General features: G+C 48.3%; 1 protein-coding gene across 3 annotated transcripts in view; it reads right to left on the reverse strand.

The window, feature by feature from the left end:
- The window catches only part of Eya2 (EYA transcriptional coactivator and phosphatase 2), a 230,915-nt gene that overhangs the window by 17,097 nt on the left and 191,061 nt on the right, over nucleotides 1-22,757 (reverse strand). For all 3 annotated transcript variants that reach the window (XM_004858102.3, XM_021239042.2, XM_013077191.3), the window contains one exon: nucleotides 6,172-6,261. In XM_004858102.3, the coding sequence (XP_004858159.2) occupies nucleotides 6,172-6,261 (90 nt within the window). The remainder of the gene's footprint in view (nucleotides 1-6,171; nucleotides 6,262-22,757) is intronic.

Genomic DNA, 22,757 nt, shown 5'->3' on the forward strand with positions numbered 1-22,757 from the left:
CCACAAATGTCCATTTTCTGTCCTAGGATCCCACCCAGGACCTCACGTTACATTTAGTCGTCGGGTCTCCTTGGGTTCCGCTAGGCTGTGACAGTGCCTCGAATTCACAGTCCAGTATTGGGGAAGGCTTCTCAGTTGGGAGCTGTGTGACACTGCTTTCCTGGCTGGCCTGGCGGGGCTTTGATGGGAAGGATCAGAGAAATAAAGCATCCTTCCAGCCCCTCCTAGCAAGCGAACTCACTATCAAAGAGACCGTGTTCTCTTCTGACAAAGTCGGTACGTAAGTTGTTATGCACAGCTTACACTAATGGTGCATAAATTATTTGAGTTTTTCCTGCAGGGGAGATTTGTCTGTTCTCTCCTTATTTGTGCATCTTTTTATGTCTATCGGTGTGGGCTCACAGATACTCATTTTAGTATACTTTGGGTTAGGTCCAATATTGCGTTATTAATTTTACTGCTCAGTTGTTCAGGCTTTGGCCGCTGGATCCTGTGTGTGTTTTACATGGCCCATCACCGTGGGGTTTCAGGCACCTCCTCACTTTCTGCCACGGTGACGTGTTCCTGGCCTATCCTGGAGCTTCCTTTCCTGAGTCCGAGAGTCAGCCGTTTCTCCAAGGAGCTCAGGTTGCTTTTATTGGAGAACGGGATTAAGACCAAGATCTGGACACTGGGCTGGCTCAGTGCTACAGGGCTGTCACTGCTCCTGGTTCTTCTCAGAGGACACAATAAGGTTGTTGGGTTTTGTGTTTTTTTTTGGTACTGGAGATTGAACTCGGGACCTTGCACTTTCGAGAGAGGCGGCAGAACCACTGAGCTAAATCCCTGGCCAGGTTGTTGGGTTTTTAACAAAATGATGAAGCACGGCTAATACATCTGCTTGCAGGAGGCTATTGGCAGCATCCAGTAAGTGGTCACAATTGTAGTCCAGAGGCTCCTTTCACCAGTGGGAGACTGAAGCTCAGGCAGATCTGTTGGGAATGTCTGTAAAGAGCCACAGGGTGCCTGCCTGTAATCCCAGCTACTCAGGAGGCCAAGGCAGGATGATCACAAGTTCAAGGCCAACCTGAGCAAATTAGCAAGCCCATGTCTCACAAAATAAAAGGGCTGGGGATGTAGCTCAGTGGTAGAGTCCTTGCCTAGCACGTGTGATTGAACCCAGGGGTTCAATCCAGTAACACACACACACACACACACACACACACACACGGTGACAGGATCTGCTTTCATTGGGAACGGCAGCAATTTATCCATTTGTCACATGCTCAAAGCCCAGTTTCAGTTTGGGGGTACCACTAGTCTCAAGATGTGTAGAGAGCATCTGCCTTTTTCTTTGCTTTGTAGTTTGTGCTGAATGACCCTTTCCGTGAAGCCTGGCTGGAACTTCTGTCTCAAATGAGGGGGCATGGTGGGTTTCTGGGGGGCATCTATAACAATTTGATACTTTTTCAGTCATTGGTTTAGTTTTTTAGTGTTCTTGTCTTTGGAAGTTTTTGAGCAGTAAGGTTGGTGACAGTTACTTATCAACCTATTCTCATTATGCTGGCAACACCTGGTGTTACCCAGCTTCTCCTGCTCTGGTTTAATCTTATTATTTTTCGTCACTGGCTCCTAGAGACACAGAAGCAGAATGGAAATGGTTGATGCATTTGCTTTAGAAAAATGACTCTGCTAGGGCCCGGATGAGCTCCCTGGCCACCCGTGTCCTTTGAGTTGGAAATAGTTTTTAAGTGAGCTTGCTGAATGCTGCCTTTAGGCCTGTCGGAGAGCGGGTCACCTCCTGGGAGGGAAACCCGCACCCTGATTACGCTGTCTAAATGTTCAGCCCATCTGAAGAGCACTTTTAGAGCTGTGGACCACACTGTGTCAATGGCCTGTTGGGCGGGGCGCCTTGGAGAGCAGCTCAGATCTGACAGTGAGACACTGTTCTCCCCATGGCTCCTGCAGCACCGCAAATCAGACACTCAGCAACCAGGCCTGCCCGCACTGACTCCAGCAGCCTCTGACTCCCCGTGCCGAGTTTGTCCAAAAGCTCTGAAGGCATCTTGGGACTTTGCCCCTTAAGCCCGCCAGATGGCCTGGCACCGCCATCCCCCAGGGACACCTGCTGAGAGCTTTGTGTTCCTCTCATTTTTCACGCAGGGCCTTTTCTTCATCCACTCGGCCAAACCACACTCCTTCCCCACTTCCCAGTACGTGTCAAAACTCCACCGCCCAGCTTTGAAGTCAGCAGGGCCCGGGATCGGATCTTCACACTACCTCTCCTAGTGTGTGACTCTGGGACGGTGACCGCTGTGGGCCTCGGTTTCCTCATCTGTGAAAAGGGGGTAAGGAGAACGTCTCCCTTGCAGGGCGGTGGGGAGCGCTTGGAGATATTCCTGTGCGCCGCCTGGGGCAGGACGGGGGCTCTCTACCATCTCTAGCATGTGGAGACAAAGCAGCGCCTGCCTCTGGGCCTCGGGTGCAGGGGGCTTTTCGGCCCCTGGCTGGCACACTGAGTGTGCGGAGCCTTTGGCTGCTGGGGCGATGATGTGTATTTACTGTCGGTGCCCGTGTGCAGCCCAACCACGTCGTCACCCTGTCCTTTGCACATGGTTGCTCCGGTGGCTTCTGGCTCATCCCCCAATGTGGTAGTGCTGCCAGGTCTCCGCATGGCTGGTGATCACTACCTGCGTGTCTTGTTTGCATCCACAGTGCAAAGATGCTTTCCGCTCACCCTGGCGCTGTCTCCTCCTCTTGCTGTCAGAGCCGGACTTCCCAGCTACTCCTCCCACCCTCCAGTCTTTCTCCATTTAAACCCATCACGGGTAGGATGGTCCAGGCTCTTGGCTTTCCACTGGGAGTCTTTCTCATGTCAGATGGCGGAGGCGGGACAGCGCAGTGGACAGAGAGGCCCCAGGCCACTGGTTTCAGTGCTGCCACAGCAAGAAGGCTGTGTACAAGCCAGGATAGGGGCTTCACCAGACACCAAATTTGCCAGCATCCAGTGGCTCTTTGTCACCCTTTGAATGTGACTCAAACCGTTGCAGTGGCCTAAAGGCCACGCCTCCATTGCCCACCATGATCTTTCCTGCTCCCTCCACTCCAGCTGCCCTGGAAGCCCCCAACCTTGGCCATGCCCCAGGACCTTTGCACTGCTGTTTCCTCTGTCTGAGCATTTTCCCTCCAGAAACCCACCTGGGCCCTCCCTCACCTCCTTAGGTCTCTGCTCAAACATTAGAGTCCTTACTTGCATGGACCAAGTGGGACAGCAGCTTCTGTGAGAGCCCCTCCTCGCCTCTCTAGGTCTCTCTTCAGAGAACTTTGCCCGGCAGGATGCTACCAGGGCAGAAGTTAACAGCTGCCTCCCTAGTGGTCAGGGGCACTGCCTTAAGGACATGGGTCTTGCTGTGTCTTGGGTGTGGCAGAATCCTCAGCACTTGGACACGGGGCTCACAAAGAGCACGTTCTCCACGAGGACCTGCTGGATGCAGAACGAGCCCCCTGCTTGCAGACGGCTCAGAGAGGAACAAATCTGACTTTATTCCCTAACCCAGACTGGCTTCCCTGAGTAGCTCCGGCTGGTATTGAAATCCTTCTCCAAGAGGTGTGACCGACATGGACTTGGGGGACATAGAGAACCAGCAGGGTTGGGGTGGGGAAGGCCGGGGTTTGGATCCCCAGCTCGAGCCCGATGTCCAGTCCAGACGGCCAAACCCCGGCTACGCGTGTGGGGTCTTCGCTGCCTATGCCGCCCATTAGTGTGGGGTCTTCACTAGGATGGGAGGCTCAGACCTCTCAGACCACACCACCCGAGGCAGGAGGATGGTCTTGCAGCTCCCCCTCCATGCCCATGCCTTCCTGCTTTGCTGCGGGGGTAAAGGCTGCCACACGCTGGTCACACTGAGCTTGGGAGTCTTGCTCCCTGCCCCAGGCGAGTCCTCTTGGCTCTGTCTCCACCTGGACGCCAGGGCAGGAACCTCCCTGCTGGTCTCCTGCTTCCTCTTCTCCCCTGCCCCTGCCACTCTCCACCAGCATCCAGAGAGGTCTTTTCAACATGCAAGCCATGTCACGTGGCCTCTCCTGCTTTGCGTCCCCATGCCCGGCTCTGGGTGCCAAGTGCCTCCCTCCAGATTCCCCTGTCCCAGCGCGTTCACCATGCACCTCGGTGGCCTTGGCCTTCTCCTGGACCCCACTGACAGCACGCTCATTCTCATCACTTGCTGTTCCACCTCCTCAGATCTCCCCCGGCTGGCTCCATGTCATCTCCCAGCTCAAAGGTCACCTCTTTAAGTGGCCTTCCCTGACACCTCCGAGAGCCCGCCCAGGTCCTCCTTGTCCCTTGCTCTCACGTCTGATTGGTTTATGTTTCCACACCCTTCCCACGATCACAAAGGATCCCACATCCGGATCTGACTGGGAGCTCCCTGCCTGGACCCAGGGAATTCACGATGAATCACACTGCAGTCCCTCTCACAGAGTGGACACTGTGGGGAAACAGGCCAAAATGAGACTACCCTGCACGTTCTGATGGCAAGGGCCAATAATGTCCATGTTTTTGTTAAAGCAAGCTGGGCTTTTTTTTTTTTTTTTGGTACTGGGGATTGAACTTGGGACCTTGCACTTGCGAGGCAGGCAGCGGCACCACTGAGCTAAATCCCCGGCCCAGCAAGCTGGGTTTTGACAGTGGCCATCAGCTGAGTTTTTACTACATTAGGCTCCAGAAATACTTGCTGAATTCAATGGCCTGTTTTTCAAACTGTTCTCCTCTCTCTCTGTCTCTGCCTGTCTGTCTCCCTTTTCCCCAGGCCACGTGAAGTCACAGCCAAGTGTACCCACCCCTTGCCTTGGGTACAGAGTCCTGGGCATCACTGCCCATGGTTTCCACTACTCCAAAGCTCTTTCTTTCCCTAACAAGTCTCTACGCAGACTCTTTCTTTGAAACAGATATTGGGTGGAGAACATCAGTGCCATTTAATGGGGCCCTAGTGGCTTGTGTGGAGGGTACAGAGCACAAGAGCTCATTTCCGCTAGGATCTGCGCTCCGGCTTGCAGCCTGGAAAGCAAGGCCTATTGCCTGCTTCTCCCGATAATAAACATTACTAACACCCGGGCCGGTCAGGACAGACTTGGAATCTGCAGCCCTTGTATTTTGATTTCACAGTTTAGTCCCCAGGGATTGTCCAGAATCGGGCAAAAAAATATTCCTACTAGGGTAAATAGAATTGTTCTTTCACATTCAGTTTTATTTTAGGCTCTCTTCATTTTTTCAGTCTGTTGAGCCAATAACATGACTGTAATTTACAAAGCCAGAAAAGACCCACATGAATCCTCTTATTAGACCAAAGCTCTTCTTCACCTTGAAGAAAGTTGCTTGCTCTTTCATTAGAGGGAGGTAAGTCATATTTCCCTCTTGCTTTGGCTACAAGGAAGCTCACAGATTAACTCTAAACTTGACTGCAATAGTTAGCCTGATTTTTTTGTGAGACCATACAAGTCTTTATCCTTATTCTCTACAGAGCTTTTTATCTCTTTGCCTTTGCTTTAATAGTTCTACTTTAAATATGTTTTTCATTTGAAATCCTTCCCAAATCTTTCCAACAAAGAGTGGATATAGACAAATGAATTACACTGATTTCCAAAGCTGCTCTCCCTCTTTCCCCTACCTCCTTTGCATCTTGCTTAGGGGCTCAGAAGCAGGTACACTAAACAAGCACATCCTCTCTACTCACTCTTTCTCTCTCTTTGTAGAACATGCTTTCTGGGGGAATGTAAATTGTTTTTAAAAGCTTCCATCCTGGCCTACTGCTAATTACTGCTGACCCAGGAGGATCTGTACTAATTTGCCTTAATAAACTTATTAAATAGCAAATTTCAGGAGGAAGAAACTTTACAGCCTTTATTGGATTAGCAAAACTGTCAGTGGCCATCACTTGAGCAGAGAGAAAAGCCCATTAGCTGCCCAGGAAAGCTGGGGAGATAATCCGGCCACCTGTGTTTCCAATGAACCACTGCTGCTCAGTTCTGTACCTTCTCGGGGGTTGCTAGCAAAAGTTTTGAGTCTCTAAAAAAAAGGAAATGAAAAAAAGAAAGAAAGAAAAGGGAGAGGAAAGAAAGAGAGGAGTAGCTTCCCCCAAAGGAGATAAAGGTGACTTCACAAGCAGCTACTCAGTGGAAACAGCAACTACAAACCTCCAGGTCATTGAAGAACAGGTGTGTGTCCGCCAGGTTGAAGATCATCTCTTCCATCATCAGGCCGATGCGCACGGACGTCGTGGTGTCCTGCGGGAAGAGAACGGGACAGTGCCACGCGGCTGTGGCCTCCGGGACCGCAGCCTCCCCCTGCTTTCTGCGCAGCTCTGACCTAAAGCGCGGCCCCACGTGGGGTCCGGGGATGACGGCCACAGCTTTGTTTTCCTCGTGACTGAAATCTCCCCACAAACACCCGGAATTGCAACTATGTTCACTCCGGCACCGACACTTACAGAAATGCTGGACTCAGGGTGGACCTTCTGGGGAGTGTGGGCTCGCAGGGCTCCCCTCTACACTTGATAGTTTAAAATCCTCTGCCCTCACCTAACAGAGGATTACTTATGAAACAAACCCAGGAACACAAACCCACTCCGATACATCCGGGGAACACCAGGCCTTAAGAAATGACGCCGTGCCAGGGCCAGGGCCAGGGCCGCTGTGAAACGAGCTTATCGAGATGGGCCCTGAGGAACCCACGAAGTCGAGTCACAGTGAGTGTGAAGCACGGGGGATAACGCGTCCCCTCGTCCTCCCTCTCTTTCTCTGCGCCCAACGTGGCTAGCTACATCGCTGTTCAACCATACTTGGGGTCCCTCCTCGAGGTGCCTCTCCCTCGGGGGAGGATGATAACCTACAAACCAGGGGATGGCACACTATGGCCCCCAGCTCAGATCTAGCCTGCTGACTGTTATTATCTGGCTCATGAGTTAAGCAGGGTTTTAACTTTACTTTATTTATTTTTTAAGTACTGGGGAACAAACCCAGGGAGCACTGAGCTACACATCCCCAGCCCTTTTTATTTTTTAATTTTGACACAGAGTCTTGCTAAGTTGCCCAGGCTGGCTTTGAACTTACCATCCTGCCTCAGCCTCCCCAGTAGCTGGGGTTACAGGCACAGGCTGCTGCACCCTGCTTCGTTTGTACATTTTTTTTAACAGGTCATTTTTGTACTGTGAAGGCAGTGGGAAGTCGTTTCAACAGAGAGACTGTATGACACACAAAACCTGAAATATTTGCTGTCTGGCCCTTCACATAAAAAGTCTGCTGGCCTCCGCTACAGTCTCACTGTGGAGCCAGGTGTGACCGTGCGTCGGGCTTTGGCCAGTGACGTTTGTCAGAAGTGACGTTCACCTCTGCTCCGGAGCTTCCTGAGCCAGTGCATGGTCCCCAGGGTCTGTCTCCCCACTTCACAGGACTGCAGTGCTCTGGATAAAAGCATCCTGTCAGCCTGGGTTCCAAAGTGAAGGTGATGTGCATCAGGGCTGCTGCTGATAACAATGGGCTCGGACCATGAATGAGACATTGACTGAGATGCACAGAGTTTGGGGGATGTTTGTTACTGGGACATACACTCACTTATCCTAACTGATACACAGGAGAAATATGTAACACAATGGTTCTCAGCTCCAGCTGCACACTGTGATGCTCTGGTGAGTATTAAAAAACCCAGATGCCCAGGCTGCATTCCAGATCAAGAAAATCAGAATTGCTGAGGGTGGGGTCCAGGTACCAAGAAATTTATAGTTCCTCAGGTGAGCTGGGTAGTGGCACACATCTGTAATCCCAGCACTCTGGGAGGCCGAGGCAAGAAGATTGCAATTTTGAGCCCAGTCTGGATGACTCAGTGACTTAGTGAGACCATGGCTGAACACAAACAATTAAAACAAAGGGGCTGGGGACGTAGTTAAGTGCGAAGGCCCTGGATAAAATCCCTGGTACAGAGAGGGCTGGGGGGTGGGGGTGGGGTGGGGGGGGAGAGAGAGAGAGAGAGAGAGAGAGAGAGAGAGAGAGAGAGGAGAGAGGTTGATTCTGCAGGTCACTGGAATGTGCTCTCATGGTTAAGAACCATTAGTCTAAAAGGGTGCGTAACACAAGGTTAGTCACATTCCCGGGTCACATCGAATTAAGTGCTTTTTCTGTACCACTTTGTAAGTATTATGTTAATCCCCACAAAGCTATATGAGGGGAGCATTGTTATTTTCCCATTATAGATGAGGAAACTGAGGGACACAGAGGTTGAACTTGCTCAAGGCCGAACCAGCTGGTGAGTGCTAGGATTGGAACCCGGTACTCTGGCTGCAGAGCAGAGGCTGGGGTGGGGAGGAGGACAGAGGTCAGCCTCGGACCCTCGCTCCATACCCTTCTTTTCTTGTTCGAAGTTTTTACGCGGAGGCTGTATTACTTCTATCGTAAAAATAGTTAGCAACATAAACCCTTCTTGACCCTAAAAACAGAAGAGTAGCTGCTGATTTGGGTGTCACACAGCCATGCACAATCAAGCCCAGCCGCAGAGCCGGTGGACAGACACCCGTCAGGGCTTCAAGGACCCAGTCTGAGCTCTCTGGGTCCTGGCTGGGAGTCGGTGCACAGCGAACTTGGTGAAAGGCCAAGAGCAGATGAAGGGAGCAAGCTCTTCAGAGCCTGGGAGGGACTCAGTGACCTGCTCAGAGCCGAGTGCTTCTGTGCACCACTTGCCCCAGACCACCCCGCTTGCCCTTCGAGGCGCGGCTGTTTTGCACCTGTCCCTGGTGACTGCCTCGGCTCGCTGGACCAGAAGCAACAAGAGCAGCCACCCAGACCCGCTACTGCAAGGATTTATCCAGAAAAGTGTCACCTGCCAGGCCAGCATCCAGAGACGGGACAGTAATCATCATGTATGAGACCTCTTTGGGGAAAGAATCTGCATAGTGACAAGAAGCCAAACCCTGTATCTGCAGAAAGCTGAAGTTATGATTGGTTCATACAGATTAGTTGGATGAGAAAGTGTGCGTGTGTGTCCGTGTGTGATGAAAATAAGGGTGAGAAAACAGAACTCAAGTCTCAACCTGCATTTTGCAGCTCCAGAGGCCATGCTTGAAACAGAATAAAAATGTCAAACAGCACTGACATGAGCGTGTTACTTAGAACTTGGAAAAGTGCTAAAAATATCAGCACAAGTGTTTTGTTTGGTTTTTTGAGACAGGGTTTTGCTACATAGCCCAGGCTGGCCTCAAACTCACAGCAATCATCCTGCCTCAGCCTCCTGAGGGTTGAGATTACAGGTGTGTGGCACCATGCCTAGTTCAGCACAAGTTGAAAGTGCCTCTGAACAGAAAGAAAGGGTGGCAGGTCATTGGAGACTGCTATTTTTATATACTTTCCTTTGTAGAATTTGATGAATTTAAAGCTATGTGCATACATTTCTTCGGTTAAAAAATTTAAAATAGGCAACATATTCAGCAATTCCATTTTTCATTATTTATCCTCGAGAAAAACTGATGCACATGATCCAGAGGGCCCGTCAAAAGATATTCCTCACAGAATTGTTAGTAAATTGCAAAAGACTGGAAATAATTTAGTTGTCCAGCCAAAGGAGAATAGAAAAATAAAATGAAGTCTATTTGATGGAAAACTAAATTTCAATGGGAAGAGACGAACCAGGTCTCCATGGGTTAATGTAAACACATCCAAAAATATATTGTTGAAGGAAAAATCCTAATTATGTATTATATACTGCATGTTATTACCATTTATTAGTAATTCATAAAGCATTACTATGAATTGCTTGTGGGCACTTACATATTTATAAATATCTGGAAGGACATAGCCGACTCAGAACAGTAGTTACTTCTGGAAGGCAGAGAAGAGGGAACAGAAATTAAAAGTGATGCTTAATGAACTTTGGTGTTATCCAGAAAATTCTACAAAAATTTTTAAAGGCGATTTAAATATTTATTGTGTAATTAAAAATTAAAAGAATTAAAGAGCCCCAAATTTCTGGTGACTCTGCAATACCCACCTACTCTTTCAAGTGTTCCCCTTGTTTCAGGTTTTCTGCAAATCTGCTTGTGTGTTGCCTGCTAGGTTGTTTGAAGCTATGCTGGTGGGGTCTCTTTTTAAGGAAGTTCATAAAAAATAAGTTGTGCAGAGGGCAGACGAGTCTGGAGTGACCTTAGAAAGGTACAGTTGTTCCAGGAGTCAGGTAAGACAGAGCTGCCCTGGACCAGACCACTTTATCCCAGTAGAAAATGACTTTCCAGGTTTGCAAGACTGAGAAACCAGAAGAGAGGCAGCATTGGCGGCGACTTGGTATTGGTGAATAGGAAGTAGCTCTGGAGCGAGGACAAGGTGGAAGCCTTTGGTTTCAGCTCAGGCTGCCCGCTGAAGGCACCGCAAACATTCTCCATCTGCACCCTGCCCTTCTCCACGGGCTTTGGTTACCCAGTGCAGGTAGGAGGGGCCCTTCTGTCTGACCCAAGCATGATGAAGCCTGAAATGTGGGCGCCTTCACACCATGCTCTGCAGCTAACCAAAGGCCACTGACCCCTTCAAATCCACTGCTCCCCCTGCCCCTGCTGGCGCAGTGAGGGGTGGAGGCGGCAGCACATGTGTAAACACCCTGCCTGCTGGGCACGCAGCACACGCTCCAGGCTGATGGTCACTGTCAATGCCCCTGTCCACTTCTTCAAACCCGAAAGTGAGGAACCCCTTTCGGTTAACCCAGCCAAAAAAATCCTATGGTTCAAAGTCTGTAGGATGTCATGCACATGAAAACCATTTTCTTCATCATCACATACTCTTTGCAGTAAAAGAAATCAATGGTCAATGTCCTAAAGAAGCAACAGCCTAAGTGAATCACTTGAAAAAGAAAAATCAATCTGAACCAGAATGTAGAACTGAGAAAGGGAGTTTTCCCAAAACAAGCTGAGACTGTCACTTGTCCTTGGAAGGACCGTGCTGGGGCTGGTGGTGCTGGGGCAGATGGAACGCTGTCTTGTTTGCTTAGAGGGTTTTAGGGGGGTTCTCTCCCAGTGAAGACACACATCACACAAAGGCACTGCAAAGTTTTCCACTGTGGCCTAATTCTCTGCAGAGTCTCAGGGCTTGGCTTTGACCACTGTCAAAGTGGGCTGTGCACCATTTGGTTAGGGGCTGGAGAGAAGGCTCTGAGCCCAGAACTGCCCCTCAGGATGGATGCTGTGGCCCTGGATGCAGCAAGGGAGGCTATAATCTGATTAGTGTGCATTCTTGATGAAATTCTCTTAGTCAGAGGAGGGTGGCCGGGTCCTTCCTCATACAGGCTGCTCATAGATCAGCCTAGTGGCCTACTAAGTTATCTTGTGATGTTGGTTGTATTTCTGGGGTGGAAGAGAAAGGGTATGAACATTAAAAAAAAATTCTCTCCTAAAACAAAATCAATCTGATGTAAAACAAATATGAGTGAATGAAGAAAGTGGTGTGCAGATGTGCAGAAGTTTCAGAATTTGAATACCAGAGTGATTCAGGTTTAATAAGACTATAATAGTTGTTTTCCATCAAGCACCTCTGCTGTCCTCAAATTCACACGTTCTCCAGTGTAAGGGACATTAGTCTACTTCCCAGGCCCTACGTATTGGGGGCCAACTGTTTTCGTTCAAAAGGAGGAGTCCAAGTTTCTACCAAAAAATAGTTTTAATGAATCAGACCTCTAGCTGTCCACTGAAGAATTTCCTTTTCTGTTTCTGAATCTTTTGTCTTAGGCATGTAGTACTCTTCTAGTAGATGTCTCTACAATGTGCTCAGTCCAAAGAAGTGAGATTTTCAAATCAATCAGCATCCCAATCCTTTGGGAGAAAGGAAGGCATGCTCCCATTTCAACCCAACACTGATTTATTTATTTAGCTGAGATCTTTTGGGTCCCTTCACAGTCCTGGTTGAATAACAATAACAATAATAATAATAATAATAATAATAATATCCTATTTTATTGATGCTTTGAATAGAGGTTAAGAGGGTTGCCTCGCTGGAGGGTTACCTCATAACCCTCTATGCCTCAGTTTCTCATCTGTAAATGGGCTTACTTACTGGATAAGGTTGTTATGACTCAACGAAGTCTTTTAAAGCACAAGTTATATATAATACTTTTAGCAACACTTTCATGACCAGCATTGAAAATTAAAATACTGAAAAAAATACCACAGAGTCCATGGACCAACAAATGATGGGTGCTGCCTGTGTTTGTCAATAAAGTTGTATCGGAACAGAGCAATGCCTGTATGTTCACTTCAGCCCATGGTTATGGCTGTTCTCATGATGCAGTGGCAGAATTCAGCAGTTACCATATGGATTGAAGCCTAAGGTATTTATTATTCCATTGCAGGAAAAGTTGGAAAATGTAAGACTAGATAAAAGACTGTCAAGAGTCCATCATACACAGTAACAGTGAGCTTGTATTTTAGTTGAGGGGTGTGCATGTCTGTGTGTATGCATGTGTGCTGGTTCATAATATAAAATTGATTGATTAATTGATTGTGGTACTAGAGATTGAACCATCACACAGGACCATCACACTGAGCTACATCCCCAGTGCTTTTTAATTTTTATTTTGAGACAGGGTCTTGTTTAATTGCTAAGTTTCCCAGGCTGGGCTGAAGCTTGTGATCTGCCTACCTTGGCTTTCTAGAGTGCTAGGATTATAGATGTATGCCACCACATCGAGCTTTAAAACATGTTTCTTACCTTGGCCATATTATAACCTTAAAAAGCTGAGTGAATAACCAAGGAGCAGAGAACCATGTCTGGAATACAGCAACTGCTGAATAAATGTCAGTGCAGGCATAGCTATGATTTGTGTTGTTATTGCAATACCTGCAAGTACTATGCGACGTGTGCAGTGTCTTCCAGCCCGGAAGAGGCAGTGTTGGGCTTGAAACACAGGCCTGATCTGCTCCAGACTCCACAGTCCTCTGGGTGTGGCTTGTACCCATTAGGGTCACACTGCTCCGAGGGAGTATCTGTCCTCCACAGCTCTGGGCTTTGCGCCTGGACAGAAAGAATGCACCGCCCCCCGGGATATCCAAACACACTGGACATTTATGGTACAGTATCTGGTGGTCGCCAGTTCAGCTGAGTGTTGAGTTGATTTCATTTGGGGTCTCTGCTGTGAAGAACTAAGCCGGCTGCAAAGGAAAGAACCAGCTAGGCAGGCCTGGGGCGCTCTTGCCCTGCATGTTCTTAGGAAATGCCTGTGGATGAGCTCAGAGGCGTGGGCCATGCAATTCCATGGGTAGACAGCTCGGGCTGGCCGTGTGGTTCATGGTGAAGGCCCCTGTTGCTCTAGGGTTGGAGTCTCCATAGTTGAGGTCAGTCATGCAGCACTGCATGCTGTGTCACTGGGTCCCAGTGGGACCCAGCTGGGCTTCTCGGGAGACACTTGGCACGTGTTGTCACATGCCACTCCTGGGAGAAGCAGGTGGAATGTGTGCTGTGCTGGGAGAGGACCCAGGAATGGGTGCTGGCTCTCTCCTGGTCTCATTCCATGCACTTTTTTCCTTTCCTGATTTTTAAATTTTTTTTTTTTTGGTACCAGAGATCAAACTCGGGTCTTTGCACTTGCAAGATAGGCAGCGGAACCACTGAGCTAAATCCCCGGCCCTTTCTTTGCCAATTTTTATCTGCATCCTTCTATTGTAATAAACTATAGCTGTGACTACAACAGCTTTTCAGAGTCTTGCAGGTTCTGGTAAATCACTGAATCTGAGGGTGGTCTTGGGGACCCCCAACACACAGTCTTTATTAGACACCTTTAAAAATCACCATCTGGTTAACAAAGGAGGTGACATGATATTGTGGGAGAACCTAATCTCTTTGGAAATGAGCTTCCATATCTGTAAACTAGCAGTTAATAATTTTCAGTAAAAACAACACCCCTCACTGGCCTTCGAAGGTGATCTCATAATGAAGGCCTGGCCAGGATCACAGCAACTGGCCCAGGGATGACCACGTGGACAAACTGCTCCAATGGCAACTGGCCCCAGGACCTCGGCTCTAGCTGTGGGGACTTTCCCTTGAGGTGGCTGAGCTGGCAGGGTGTAACCTGAGGATGTGGCCACCAATCTGTTGCCACACAGGGAAAGCCTCTAGATTCATATGAAAGTATTTGGGATCTGCATCCCACTGTGACTTAAGTCTACTTCTAGATATTTTGATTACATAAGCAAATTTTCAGTTTAAACTAATGTGTGCCAAATTTCTGTCACATAAAAGATTTTTGATTTTGCACACCACCTGCCCGTGTCCATGCGGAATGGAATGGGTGTTTCTGGCTGAGGCCTTGCCCAGCGTGGACGCTCCTGAGCCTCTACATGCCTGAGCAGGACCACGGTGTGCCAGGAGGCACTTCGGAAGTGCAGTGTGTCTTCTCTTCCAGTGCCACTCTTACTGCACCCAGCCAGGGAGACTTGAGCCGCAACCACTGAACGGCCTGAGTTCTCTGATCTCTGGGCTACCATCTCCCCTTCACGTGAGCATTGCCTACTGGGGCAGGTGGCTTCTTCCTGATGACAACCACAAATTGCCTCCATCATAGTGGACACAGACAAGCACCTCTACAAGGCAAAAATGGTTGAGAGCATCAACCATGGACCTAGAAGGACCTGGGTTCAGATCCTGGGGCTGCCAGCCCTGGAGGATGGATGCCACTTTAGAGGGGACATTCACCTCCCGTAGGGGTCAGCTTCCTTATCTGAATATAAGCGGGGAGGCCCTCCCAGGGCTCCTGTGGGATAATGCCTGTGTTGTCTCTTAGAAATACCTGGCATTATTAGCAAAGGTAATATCCTCCAGAATCTCCCAATGGAAAGGCCTTCATTTAGAGATTCCCAGATGATATTTTAATCTGATATTTTGCAAACCATGGACATTCTTGTAACAGCTCTGTAAGTACTGACAAAGTACATAAGTACTGTGTTATTATTAAGTTCCTATTTTCCTTTAATTTGGCTATTCTCACCTTTTAAAAAACTTCAGTGCATTTTAGTTCAGAAAGAACCTAGTTATCATGACCATAAGTAGAAAACTGTTACAACCCCTATGAATGGAAGGCATGTGATAAGCACACGTACTGGTTTCCTATAAGCACAAGCTCAGTGACCTCACACAGTGCAAATGCATTCTCTTACAGCGCTGAGGGGCAAGTTTAGAATTAAGGTGTGGAGCTGGGTGCAGCAGCACATGCTGGTAATCCCAGCAGTTGGGAGGCTGAGGCAGGAGGATTGAAAGTTTGAGGCCAGCCTGGATTACATAGTGAGACCCTGTCACAAACCACAAGATCAAGGTGTGGGCAGGGATGTGTGTCCTCTGGAAGCTGAAGGAGAAGCTGGTTTCCTGGCCTTTTCCAGCTTCTACAAGCCACCTGCATTTCTTGGTTTGGGGCATCTTCCTCACATCCCTCCTCTAGTCTCCGGTTTCTGTTGTCAGCTGCTAATCCATTCTTATGCCTGGATCCTTTGTTGTTTTGTTTTTTTGAGATCCATGTAGTTCAGCTGGCCTTGAGCTCACGGTGATCCTCCTGCCCCAGCCTCCTGTCTGACAATGGCTCCTTCTTATATGGACACATCTGCAAAGTCCCCTTTTCTACATAAGATAACTCACAAGTTTTGGGGGCCAGGATGTAGATGTGTTTTGGGGGGCACCTGCCCATCTACCACAGCATGCAGTTACAGCACTCCCAAATGCTGCCCTGGGTGCACCATTTTATGGACCAGGCCTGGGTGGAGTTCTCAGCAGCAAGAGGTTCTTCTTCTCCTAGAGTGGCTGAGAAACGTGTGTGGGAATTTCAGCTGTCTAGTCACTGGGAGACAAGGTGGTACTTGGGGTCGCCCTGGATGTTACTGTCTCACGACGTACCCAGTGAAGCTGACATACATAAAAGGGGAGATTGTTACACATCCTACATGACCTTCACACCTCCATATAAAAATCCCACTCCTAATGATCAGAGCCTAGAGTCTAACTGCCCTATGTAAATAAACACAAAATAGTTTTGCATGGTTTGTTACTGCTCCGTAGTTACTTCTCAACTCTGCTCCTACACTTCCTTTTCTTCGGTTACAGGAAGCCTCCCTATCTTCTTCATCCCCATAAATGAGAAGTAGGTACTTATCAAATATGCTTGGGACCAGAAGTGTTTTAGGTTTTTTTGGTGTGTGTTTTAGACTTTTGATTTCTTCAGATTTTGGAACGTTTTCCTATACATAGTGAGATATCTTGAGATGGGACCCCAGTCTAAGCACAAAATTCTTGTTTCATATACAACTTATACTACAGCCTGATGGTCATTTTGGATCACATTTTTAGTGTGCCTGTGTTTTGACTGTGACCATTACAAAAGATCAGCTGTGGGATTTTCCATTTGTGCTGTTAGCTAGGTGCTAGGAATGTTGGATTTTGGAGGATCTCGGATTTTGGATTAGAGTGTTCAACTTGTGTAAGTGCCAGATTTCTTCATTATGTCTCCTATTTGTGGTCACGCCTGGGCATTTATGTATTAAAATACATAATTGTTTTAAAAATAAATTTTCTTTTTTCTTTTATAGTTCAGTCAGGATATGACATTCATTTTTTTTTAAAGCAGTGAATGGTAGCTTTAATGATTTGGGATTTTTATTGCCAGACAGCGAAAGGGGCATTGTAAGGTATTTATTTTAAGAAGGGGCTGGGATGTGTGATAAAGTTGAAATCTGTTTTAGGAAAAGAAAAATTAGCAGCTGCAGCAGGGACTCAGCTCCTGAGGCCCAGTTACTCTGTTTGGTTCTATGTGTGGCTCCTCCTTCTCCACCAGGCCACAGGGCACCTGTGGCAGCAGTCACAAGCACTGGTACCCGGCCCACATTTACTTTGTCCTTATCCCAGCTGCCTGGTTTCGTCCAGGTTTTCCAAGGAGCAAAGGGTTAAGAGACCTTTCACTTGATTGAGGATCTCCACTGCCCACTTGTGCCTGCTATGAGCCAGCCCGTGCTTATGGCATTGACCTCACCGTCAAGGGGCTTGGGTTCATCATTAACTGAGGGATAGGGAGGGAGGGAGACAGCCAGCGGGTCTCTGTGTTGGGCCACGTACAGTCAGTCAACTTTGCCTCTTCCCACAGTCTGCCATCCACACAGGAGCAACAGTGCATGCTTTAAAATGAAAATCAGGGCTGTCCTTTCTCATGTAAGACCCACTGTTTTCTTGTGTCCCTCTGAGTACAGCCAACAGCCTTCAGTGGCCTGCATACTCTGGTCACCACCTACTGACCGCTTGACCAGCCTTTCTTCTTCAACATGTCAAACTTGCCCCTGCCTCGGGGCTTTTGCACTTGCTATTTCCTTTGCCTGGAATCCCCTTTCTGCAGGCTTTTCCACATCTGGCTCCTTGACAGCATTTAGTTCCCATTTCCAGTGCCAGACTGGACTTCTTTGACCATTCTGTCTACAATAGTCTAAGATGCCAATTCCTCACTTACTCTACATCTCATTATTCGGTTATAGTTTTCAATAGTGTCTATCATTATCTACAATAACCTCATTTGGGCCAGGGATTTAGCTCAGTGGCGCTGCACCTCCCTCACTAGCACAAGGTCCTGAGTTTGATCCCCGGTACTAGGAAAAAAACCCCCAAATAAAAAACAAAACCAACCTCATTTATTTATGATTGTTGGTGCTTCTCCCCTGAGTAGGAGGCAAGCTCATGAGAGCTAGTGCTATGTCCCTCATACCTGGAATGTAGCCAGATGCTCTGTTTTAAAAAAACTAATAAATGAATGTGTGTAGCTCTGCATACATCACCACATTTCCTCCTCAAGATAGCTTTTCCCTACTGGAAGGTGACTCAAGACTCACAGCGACGAAGTGACTTGTCTGAGGTCACTTTGCTGAGTGGAAGAGCTGGGATTCAAGCCCAGAACTGCCTAATTCAAGAAACCAAAACCTTTACCATTCTCCTTCTTCAATATGAGTTTGCAGGAGCTGTAACATCAAATAAAACTCTTTATTAGGAAAAAAGCTCAAGGCACATTACAGTCTCTTTTCTTGGAGGGGGCGGTAAATGCCTTATTTAAAATAGTTGATGTCTATTTTTCAAGAAATAAACGATTCATTTATAATGAAATCACACTTCCGGGCACGGGTCACACGAGGGACAGATGCCACTCACGATCAGCCCTGCTCTTCTCTTGGATCTCACTGGCTGTTCTAGTAACTGCCGGGCTTAAGGGGGACGGAGGGAGGGCCTGCGGGCTGGGAAAGGTTTCCCCTTATTGCCCCTGAGCATTTGTGCCTTTGCTTTCCGGGACTTGATGCGGGAAAGCCGACTTAGCTGGTAAATCCCTCCCCTCAGCTGCTCGCCCCCTGGCGGGGAGGAAGGGCCTCCTGGGACTGACACGGAGACAGGGCAGGGGGCTGCACAGGCATCCCAGGGCCAGAGCTCCTTTTCCGTTCCCAAGTCCCCACGGCTCTCTGAGGTGCCGCTGCAAGAGTTAGAGGGAGGCATGCTGTGAGAAGACTGACTTCCGTAACCAGTGTCAAGGCCTTAGATCCCCCACGTTAGCAAATGTAATGCTGCCCAGAATAATTCTCAGAACCAAACCTACTCCTTGGGAACTAGGCTATGTCTCTAGCCAAATGGCCAGGTTGGCTGGTCCCAGGTGTGCTCGCCTGGTTCCATCCAGGGTTTCTCAGGGCTACTGGGCTGCCAGTCCTCCCAGGGCACAGACAGGAAGCCCAGCATTCCTCCTGGTGCTTGAACTCTGGTACTGGAGGCTCCAGGGCTCAGCCCTTTGAAGCTGTCTGCCTCCCCTTCCCAGGAGAGCAGCGTTCAGGGGTTACAGTGCTGTCCACACCTTGCTGCTCAGAGTGACCTGCGTGGGAGCAAACTTGTCCAGCAAGCAGACGGAGAAGCTGGGGAATGCACGAGGAGCACCGGCAAGCCCATTGGTGGCTATCATTTAGAAAAGAACTCATAGCCCCTTAGGTGTGTTTCTGGATAATTTCTGGTGGCATGATTAACAATCCAATGCATTAATTTGTTTGTTTGTGGTACCGGGGATTGAACTCAGGACCTTGGGCTTGTGAGGCAGACACCTTGCCACAGAGATAAATTCCCGGCCCCATTAATTACTTTTTTTAAAGGAAGTTTTTGGACCTGTTTTTTTTTTTTTTAAAGAAGCTTGATGGATGCATTAACATCTCATGGCTTATTTACAAAGTGTGACTAGAATGAAAAATGTGAGCATTCTGCAAACCAGGGTTTTTCAGCCTTGGCTTTGACATCTTGAGGCAGACAGCTCTGTGCTGTGGGGCCTCCCTGTGCACTGTGGGTGTTTCCCTGCGTCCCTGGCCTCTTTCCACTTGATGCCAGTAGCACTGCCACCCAGGCATAACAGCCATCCATGCCTCCAGACTTTGCCAAAAATGCCCCAGCTGAGGGCCCCTGGTCCAAATGATCTTAAAATAAAAAAGTGTGGTCCTCAGTGTTAGGAAATTAACTTTGGAACAACAGAGCAGACAACTTTTAAAATGAAAATTGCTTTCCAACTAAGAAATGAGCTAAATTACAAAAAGTGAAAGTAAAAATATAAAGCTCCCAATTAGCCAAGTGGGAGGTGCCACTTTCCTGGGTCAAGGAGAAGTGTGACCCAGAAGGAGTTCAGGGCTGTCCTTGCAGATGGGACCTGGCTGCGAATCAGGACTCTAGATCACTACTGGAAGGTGACTTGCACGGGTCACTTAGCCTTGTGGTGTCTGTTGCCAGTCAGTCCAACATGAATACCCACAGCACCCACCTCCTGGAGGTAGAAGCGATGAGCTGTTACTAAAAACAGTGCTTTTTTGTTTTGTTTTATGTTTTTGAGATAGGGTCTCACTATGTAGTTCAGGCTGGCCTCTAACTCATAGTGATCCTCCTGCCTCAGCTTCCCAAGTGCTGGAATTACAGGCGTGTTCCACCACGTCCCGCCTTTGACAGCACTTTAAGAGGGCACCTGGCTCACAGCAAGCACTGAGGGTTAGGTCGTCATTTGTATGCACAGAGTCACTTCTCGGGGCCTCTCGGCCATATCCATCATTTGATCCCCTTCTCAGGTGCCATGTGAAGGGCAGGTAAGGGGGGCATCCGGTGTGCTTCATGATCCTGGGCCCTTTCCTCTGCTGTCAGCACCCAGACTGCCTCAGAGCAGGTGTGTGTCTGGCAGCCCTGTCTGGGCTTGCAGATGTATACTGCACACACAGACTTGCCCTATCCGGAGGTAGCTCACAGACACAGGCAGCCTGTCTGCCTGCATTCAACTCGCTTTTCTTCTGTGTCAATTACCTTGACGTCCCCAACTTCAGGACAATGGCTTCTGCATCTATTCTGGGATGGAGGACCTCCCCCCACCACCTTTAAAGAAAAAACACACAAACACACAAAACCAATCAAAGCACCACACCATCCAAGCCAACTGGGCCTTTAATCACTGCCAAGTAGCTATTTACAAGCTGAACAAATAATTACTCTGCCACAAGGAAGAAAAGTATTAATTGAAGCTATTCATTAAATCAGCTTCCCTATTCTGTAGGGTTTATCTCTTGGAAGTGTCAGCCAGAGGTTAGGGATGGATTAACACACAATGAAAAGCTCTGCCAGCTAAATCTCCTCCTTGTGGTTAGCCTTTAATAATAAAGTTGTCATTAAAAGAAAAAATTTAATGGTTTTAATTGGGTTTAATTACTTGGAAACTCCTGGAAAAGAGATCAGCTTGTTGAAAAAAAATTTTTTGAGAAAGACAAGAAAATGATGGTCATAAAGAAAAAAATTGATGATTCACATGTTTAAACAGCAAAGTTAAAAAAAAATTGGCTCCTTTGGCAGTTAGGGAGAACATAGAAAGTAGAAAAGAACTTCTGAGCTCAGCAAATGGATCTGTGTGCACTAACAAGAACTTAACTGAAAGACTGCAGGAACAATTCTGTCATTGCTGGATCACAAGACAAACTGATGATAAATGATGACATCATGGTCAAGTAGAAGACAACAAAGATATCTTAACCCTTGTCTCTTTCGGGGTTTCATGCAACTACTCTTAGATCCCTTGAAGAATGTTCTTTCAGCTGGAGATGTAGTGTGGCTGTTATTTTGCGAGGATATAAGTTTCAAGGCAAGGCCACAAATAAGTAGATAAATGGAGCTGCAAACATGGCATAGGCAGCGGCTCGCAGTGCTAACAGCAGGGAAAGTTCTGGACAAGAATGGAGGAATGGTCACCCTAATATGAATCACTATCCAGGACCAACAGGCACTGATGACAGGGGAGACCACGTGTTTCAGAAGCGTCAGGAAGGGGTGTGGCTCAGCAGGTGCCCCCCCCCCCCCAGCAAGCACAGCCTCCCCTGCGCGCGTCTCCTGTTTGTTCTTAACGGCTGTCATACTTCGATCTGAGAGACCCTGCCATTCATTTACTCTGCTGAAACTGCTTCCCACATGCAGGCACCCTTCTAAGCCCCTGGAGTGTACAACTCATGTACTCCTCCCCAGTAACCCTCTGAGGTAAGTACTATCACTATTACACCCTTGCTACGTGGGGGAAACTGAGGCACAGGGAGGCCATGTGTCTGAGGTCACTTAAGTAGAGAGTGGAGCTGGCTTTGATCTTGAGCTGTCTGGCTCCAAAGCTTAAGCTGCAGACCAGGGGAATGAATTTTTTCTTTTCATAAAGGGCTAGAAAGCAAAAAATTTAGGCTCTGTGGCCTCTGTGGTCTTCATTGCAACCAGTCAACTGTGCTGTTATAGCGTAAAAGCAGCAAAGGATGCTATGTAAATGAGTGGGTGTGGCTGTGGTACAATAAAACTTTATTTACAAAGACAAGCAGGGGGCCAGACTTGGCCTTTAGGGTGGAGGTGACCTGTGACCTGTGCTTTGCACCACTGTGCTATACTGTCTCCTGGCTCCCAGGCATTGAAGTCCCTGGCCACATGGAGCTTACAGTCAGTCTAGTGGTGTGGGAATGTTGTGAAAAGCAAAGAGAGAGTGGCAGGTGTGCTGAAGAAAACAGAACGTGATGTGGTGAGAAGGGAGAGAGAGAGAGTAATGTGGATTCAGTGTGTCTGTGTATATGTGTTTTGTAGAGGGCTACTAGCAATGCGGTGGCTAAGGAAGCCCTATCTGAGGAGGTGACCTGTGAGTGAGACAAACCTGAATGCAACAGAGGAGCTGGCCATAGGATGACTGGGGGAAGGGGCAGCCAGTGCAAAGGCCCTGAGGCAGGAGCAGCCAACTGCGTTTAAGAAGCAGAAAGAAAGCCAGTGTAGAGTGAGTAGAATAAGTGAGTAGGGAGGGCAGGAGAGAGCCAGGCAGGAGAGTCAGATAACCTAGTGGACTCTGTGGGGAAGAGTCCAAACTTGAGCATGTTGGAAACCAGAGAACAGCTTCCAGAAGGTCTGACTTATATTCAAAGTAGATCCCCAGGCTGCATTCATGGCACTGCATACCCAACCCCAAACCCACCGAGTGAGGGATTGCTATATACCCATAATAACGCTAATATTTATATAGTATATATTTATATTATCTATACTATTATTACGCCCACTTTACAGGTGAGGCCTGGGGGCTCAGCAAATCCCCAACCCACTGAGGATCAGGACGGGGCCGTCTCTGGGGCAGTCTGCTCCAATGTCATTCTTTCTCCCAGAGCCCCTAAGCCCTGCGGGTGGGACTCGGGCTGCTTGGATTGGCGCTGTCGCCCAGCCCGAGGGTTTCTTTACCCCGAGGA

This window comes from Heterocephalus glaber, unplaced genomic scaffold (assembly GCF_053883595.1).
Source record: "Heterocephalus glaber isolate CG9 unplaced genomic scaffold, H.glaber_assembly_v1.0 deba00001673, whole genome shotgun sequence".
Taxonomy (NCBI): domain Eukaryota; kingdom Metazoa; phylum Chordata; class Mammalia; order Rodentia; family Bathyergidae; genus Heterocephalus; species Heterocephalus glaber.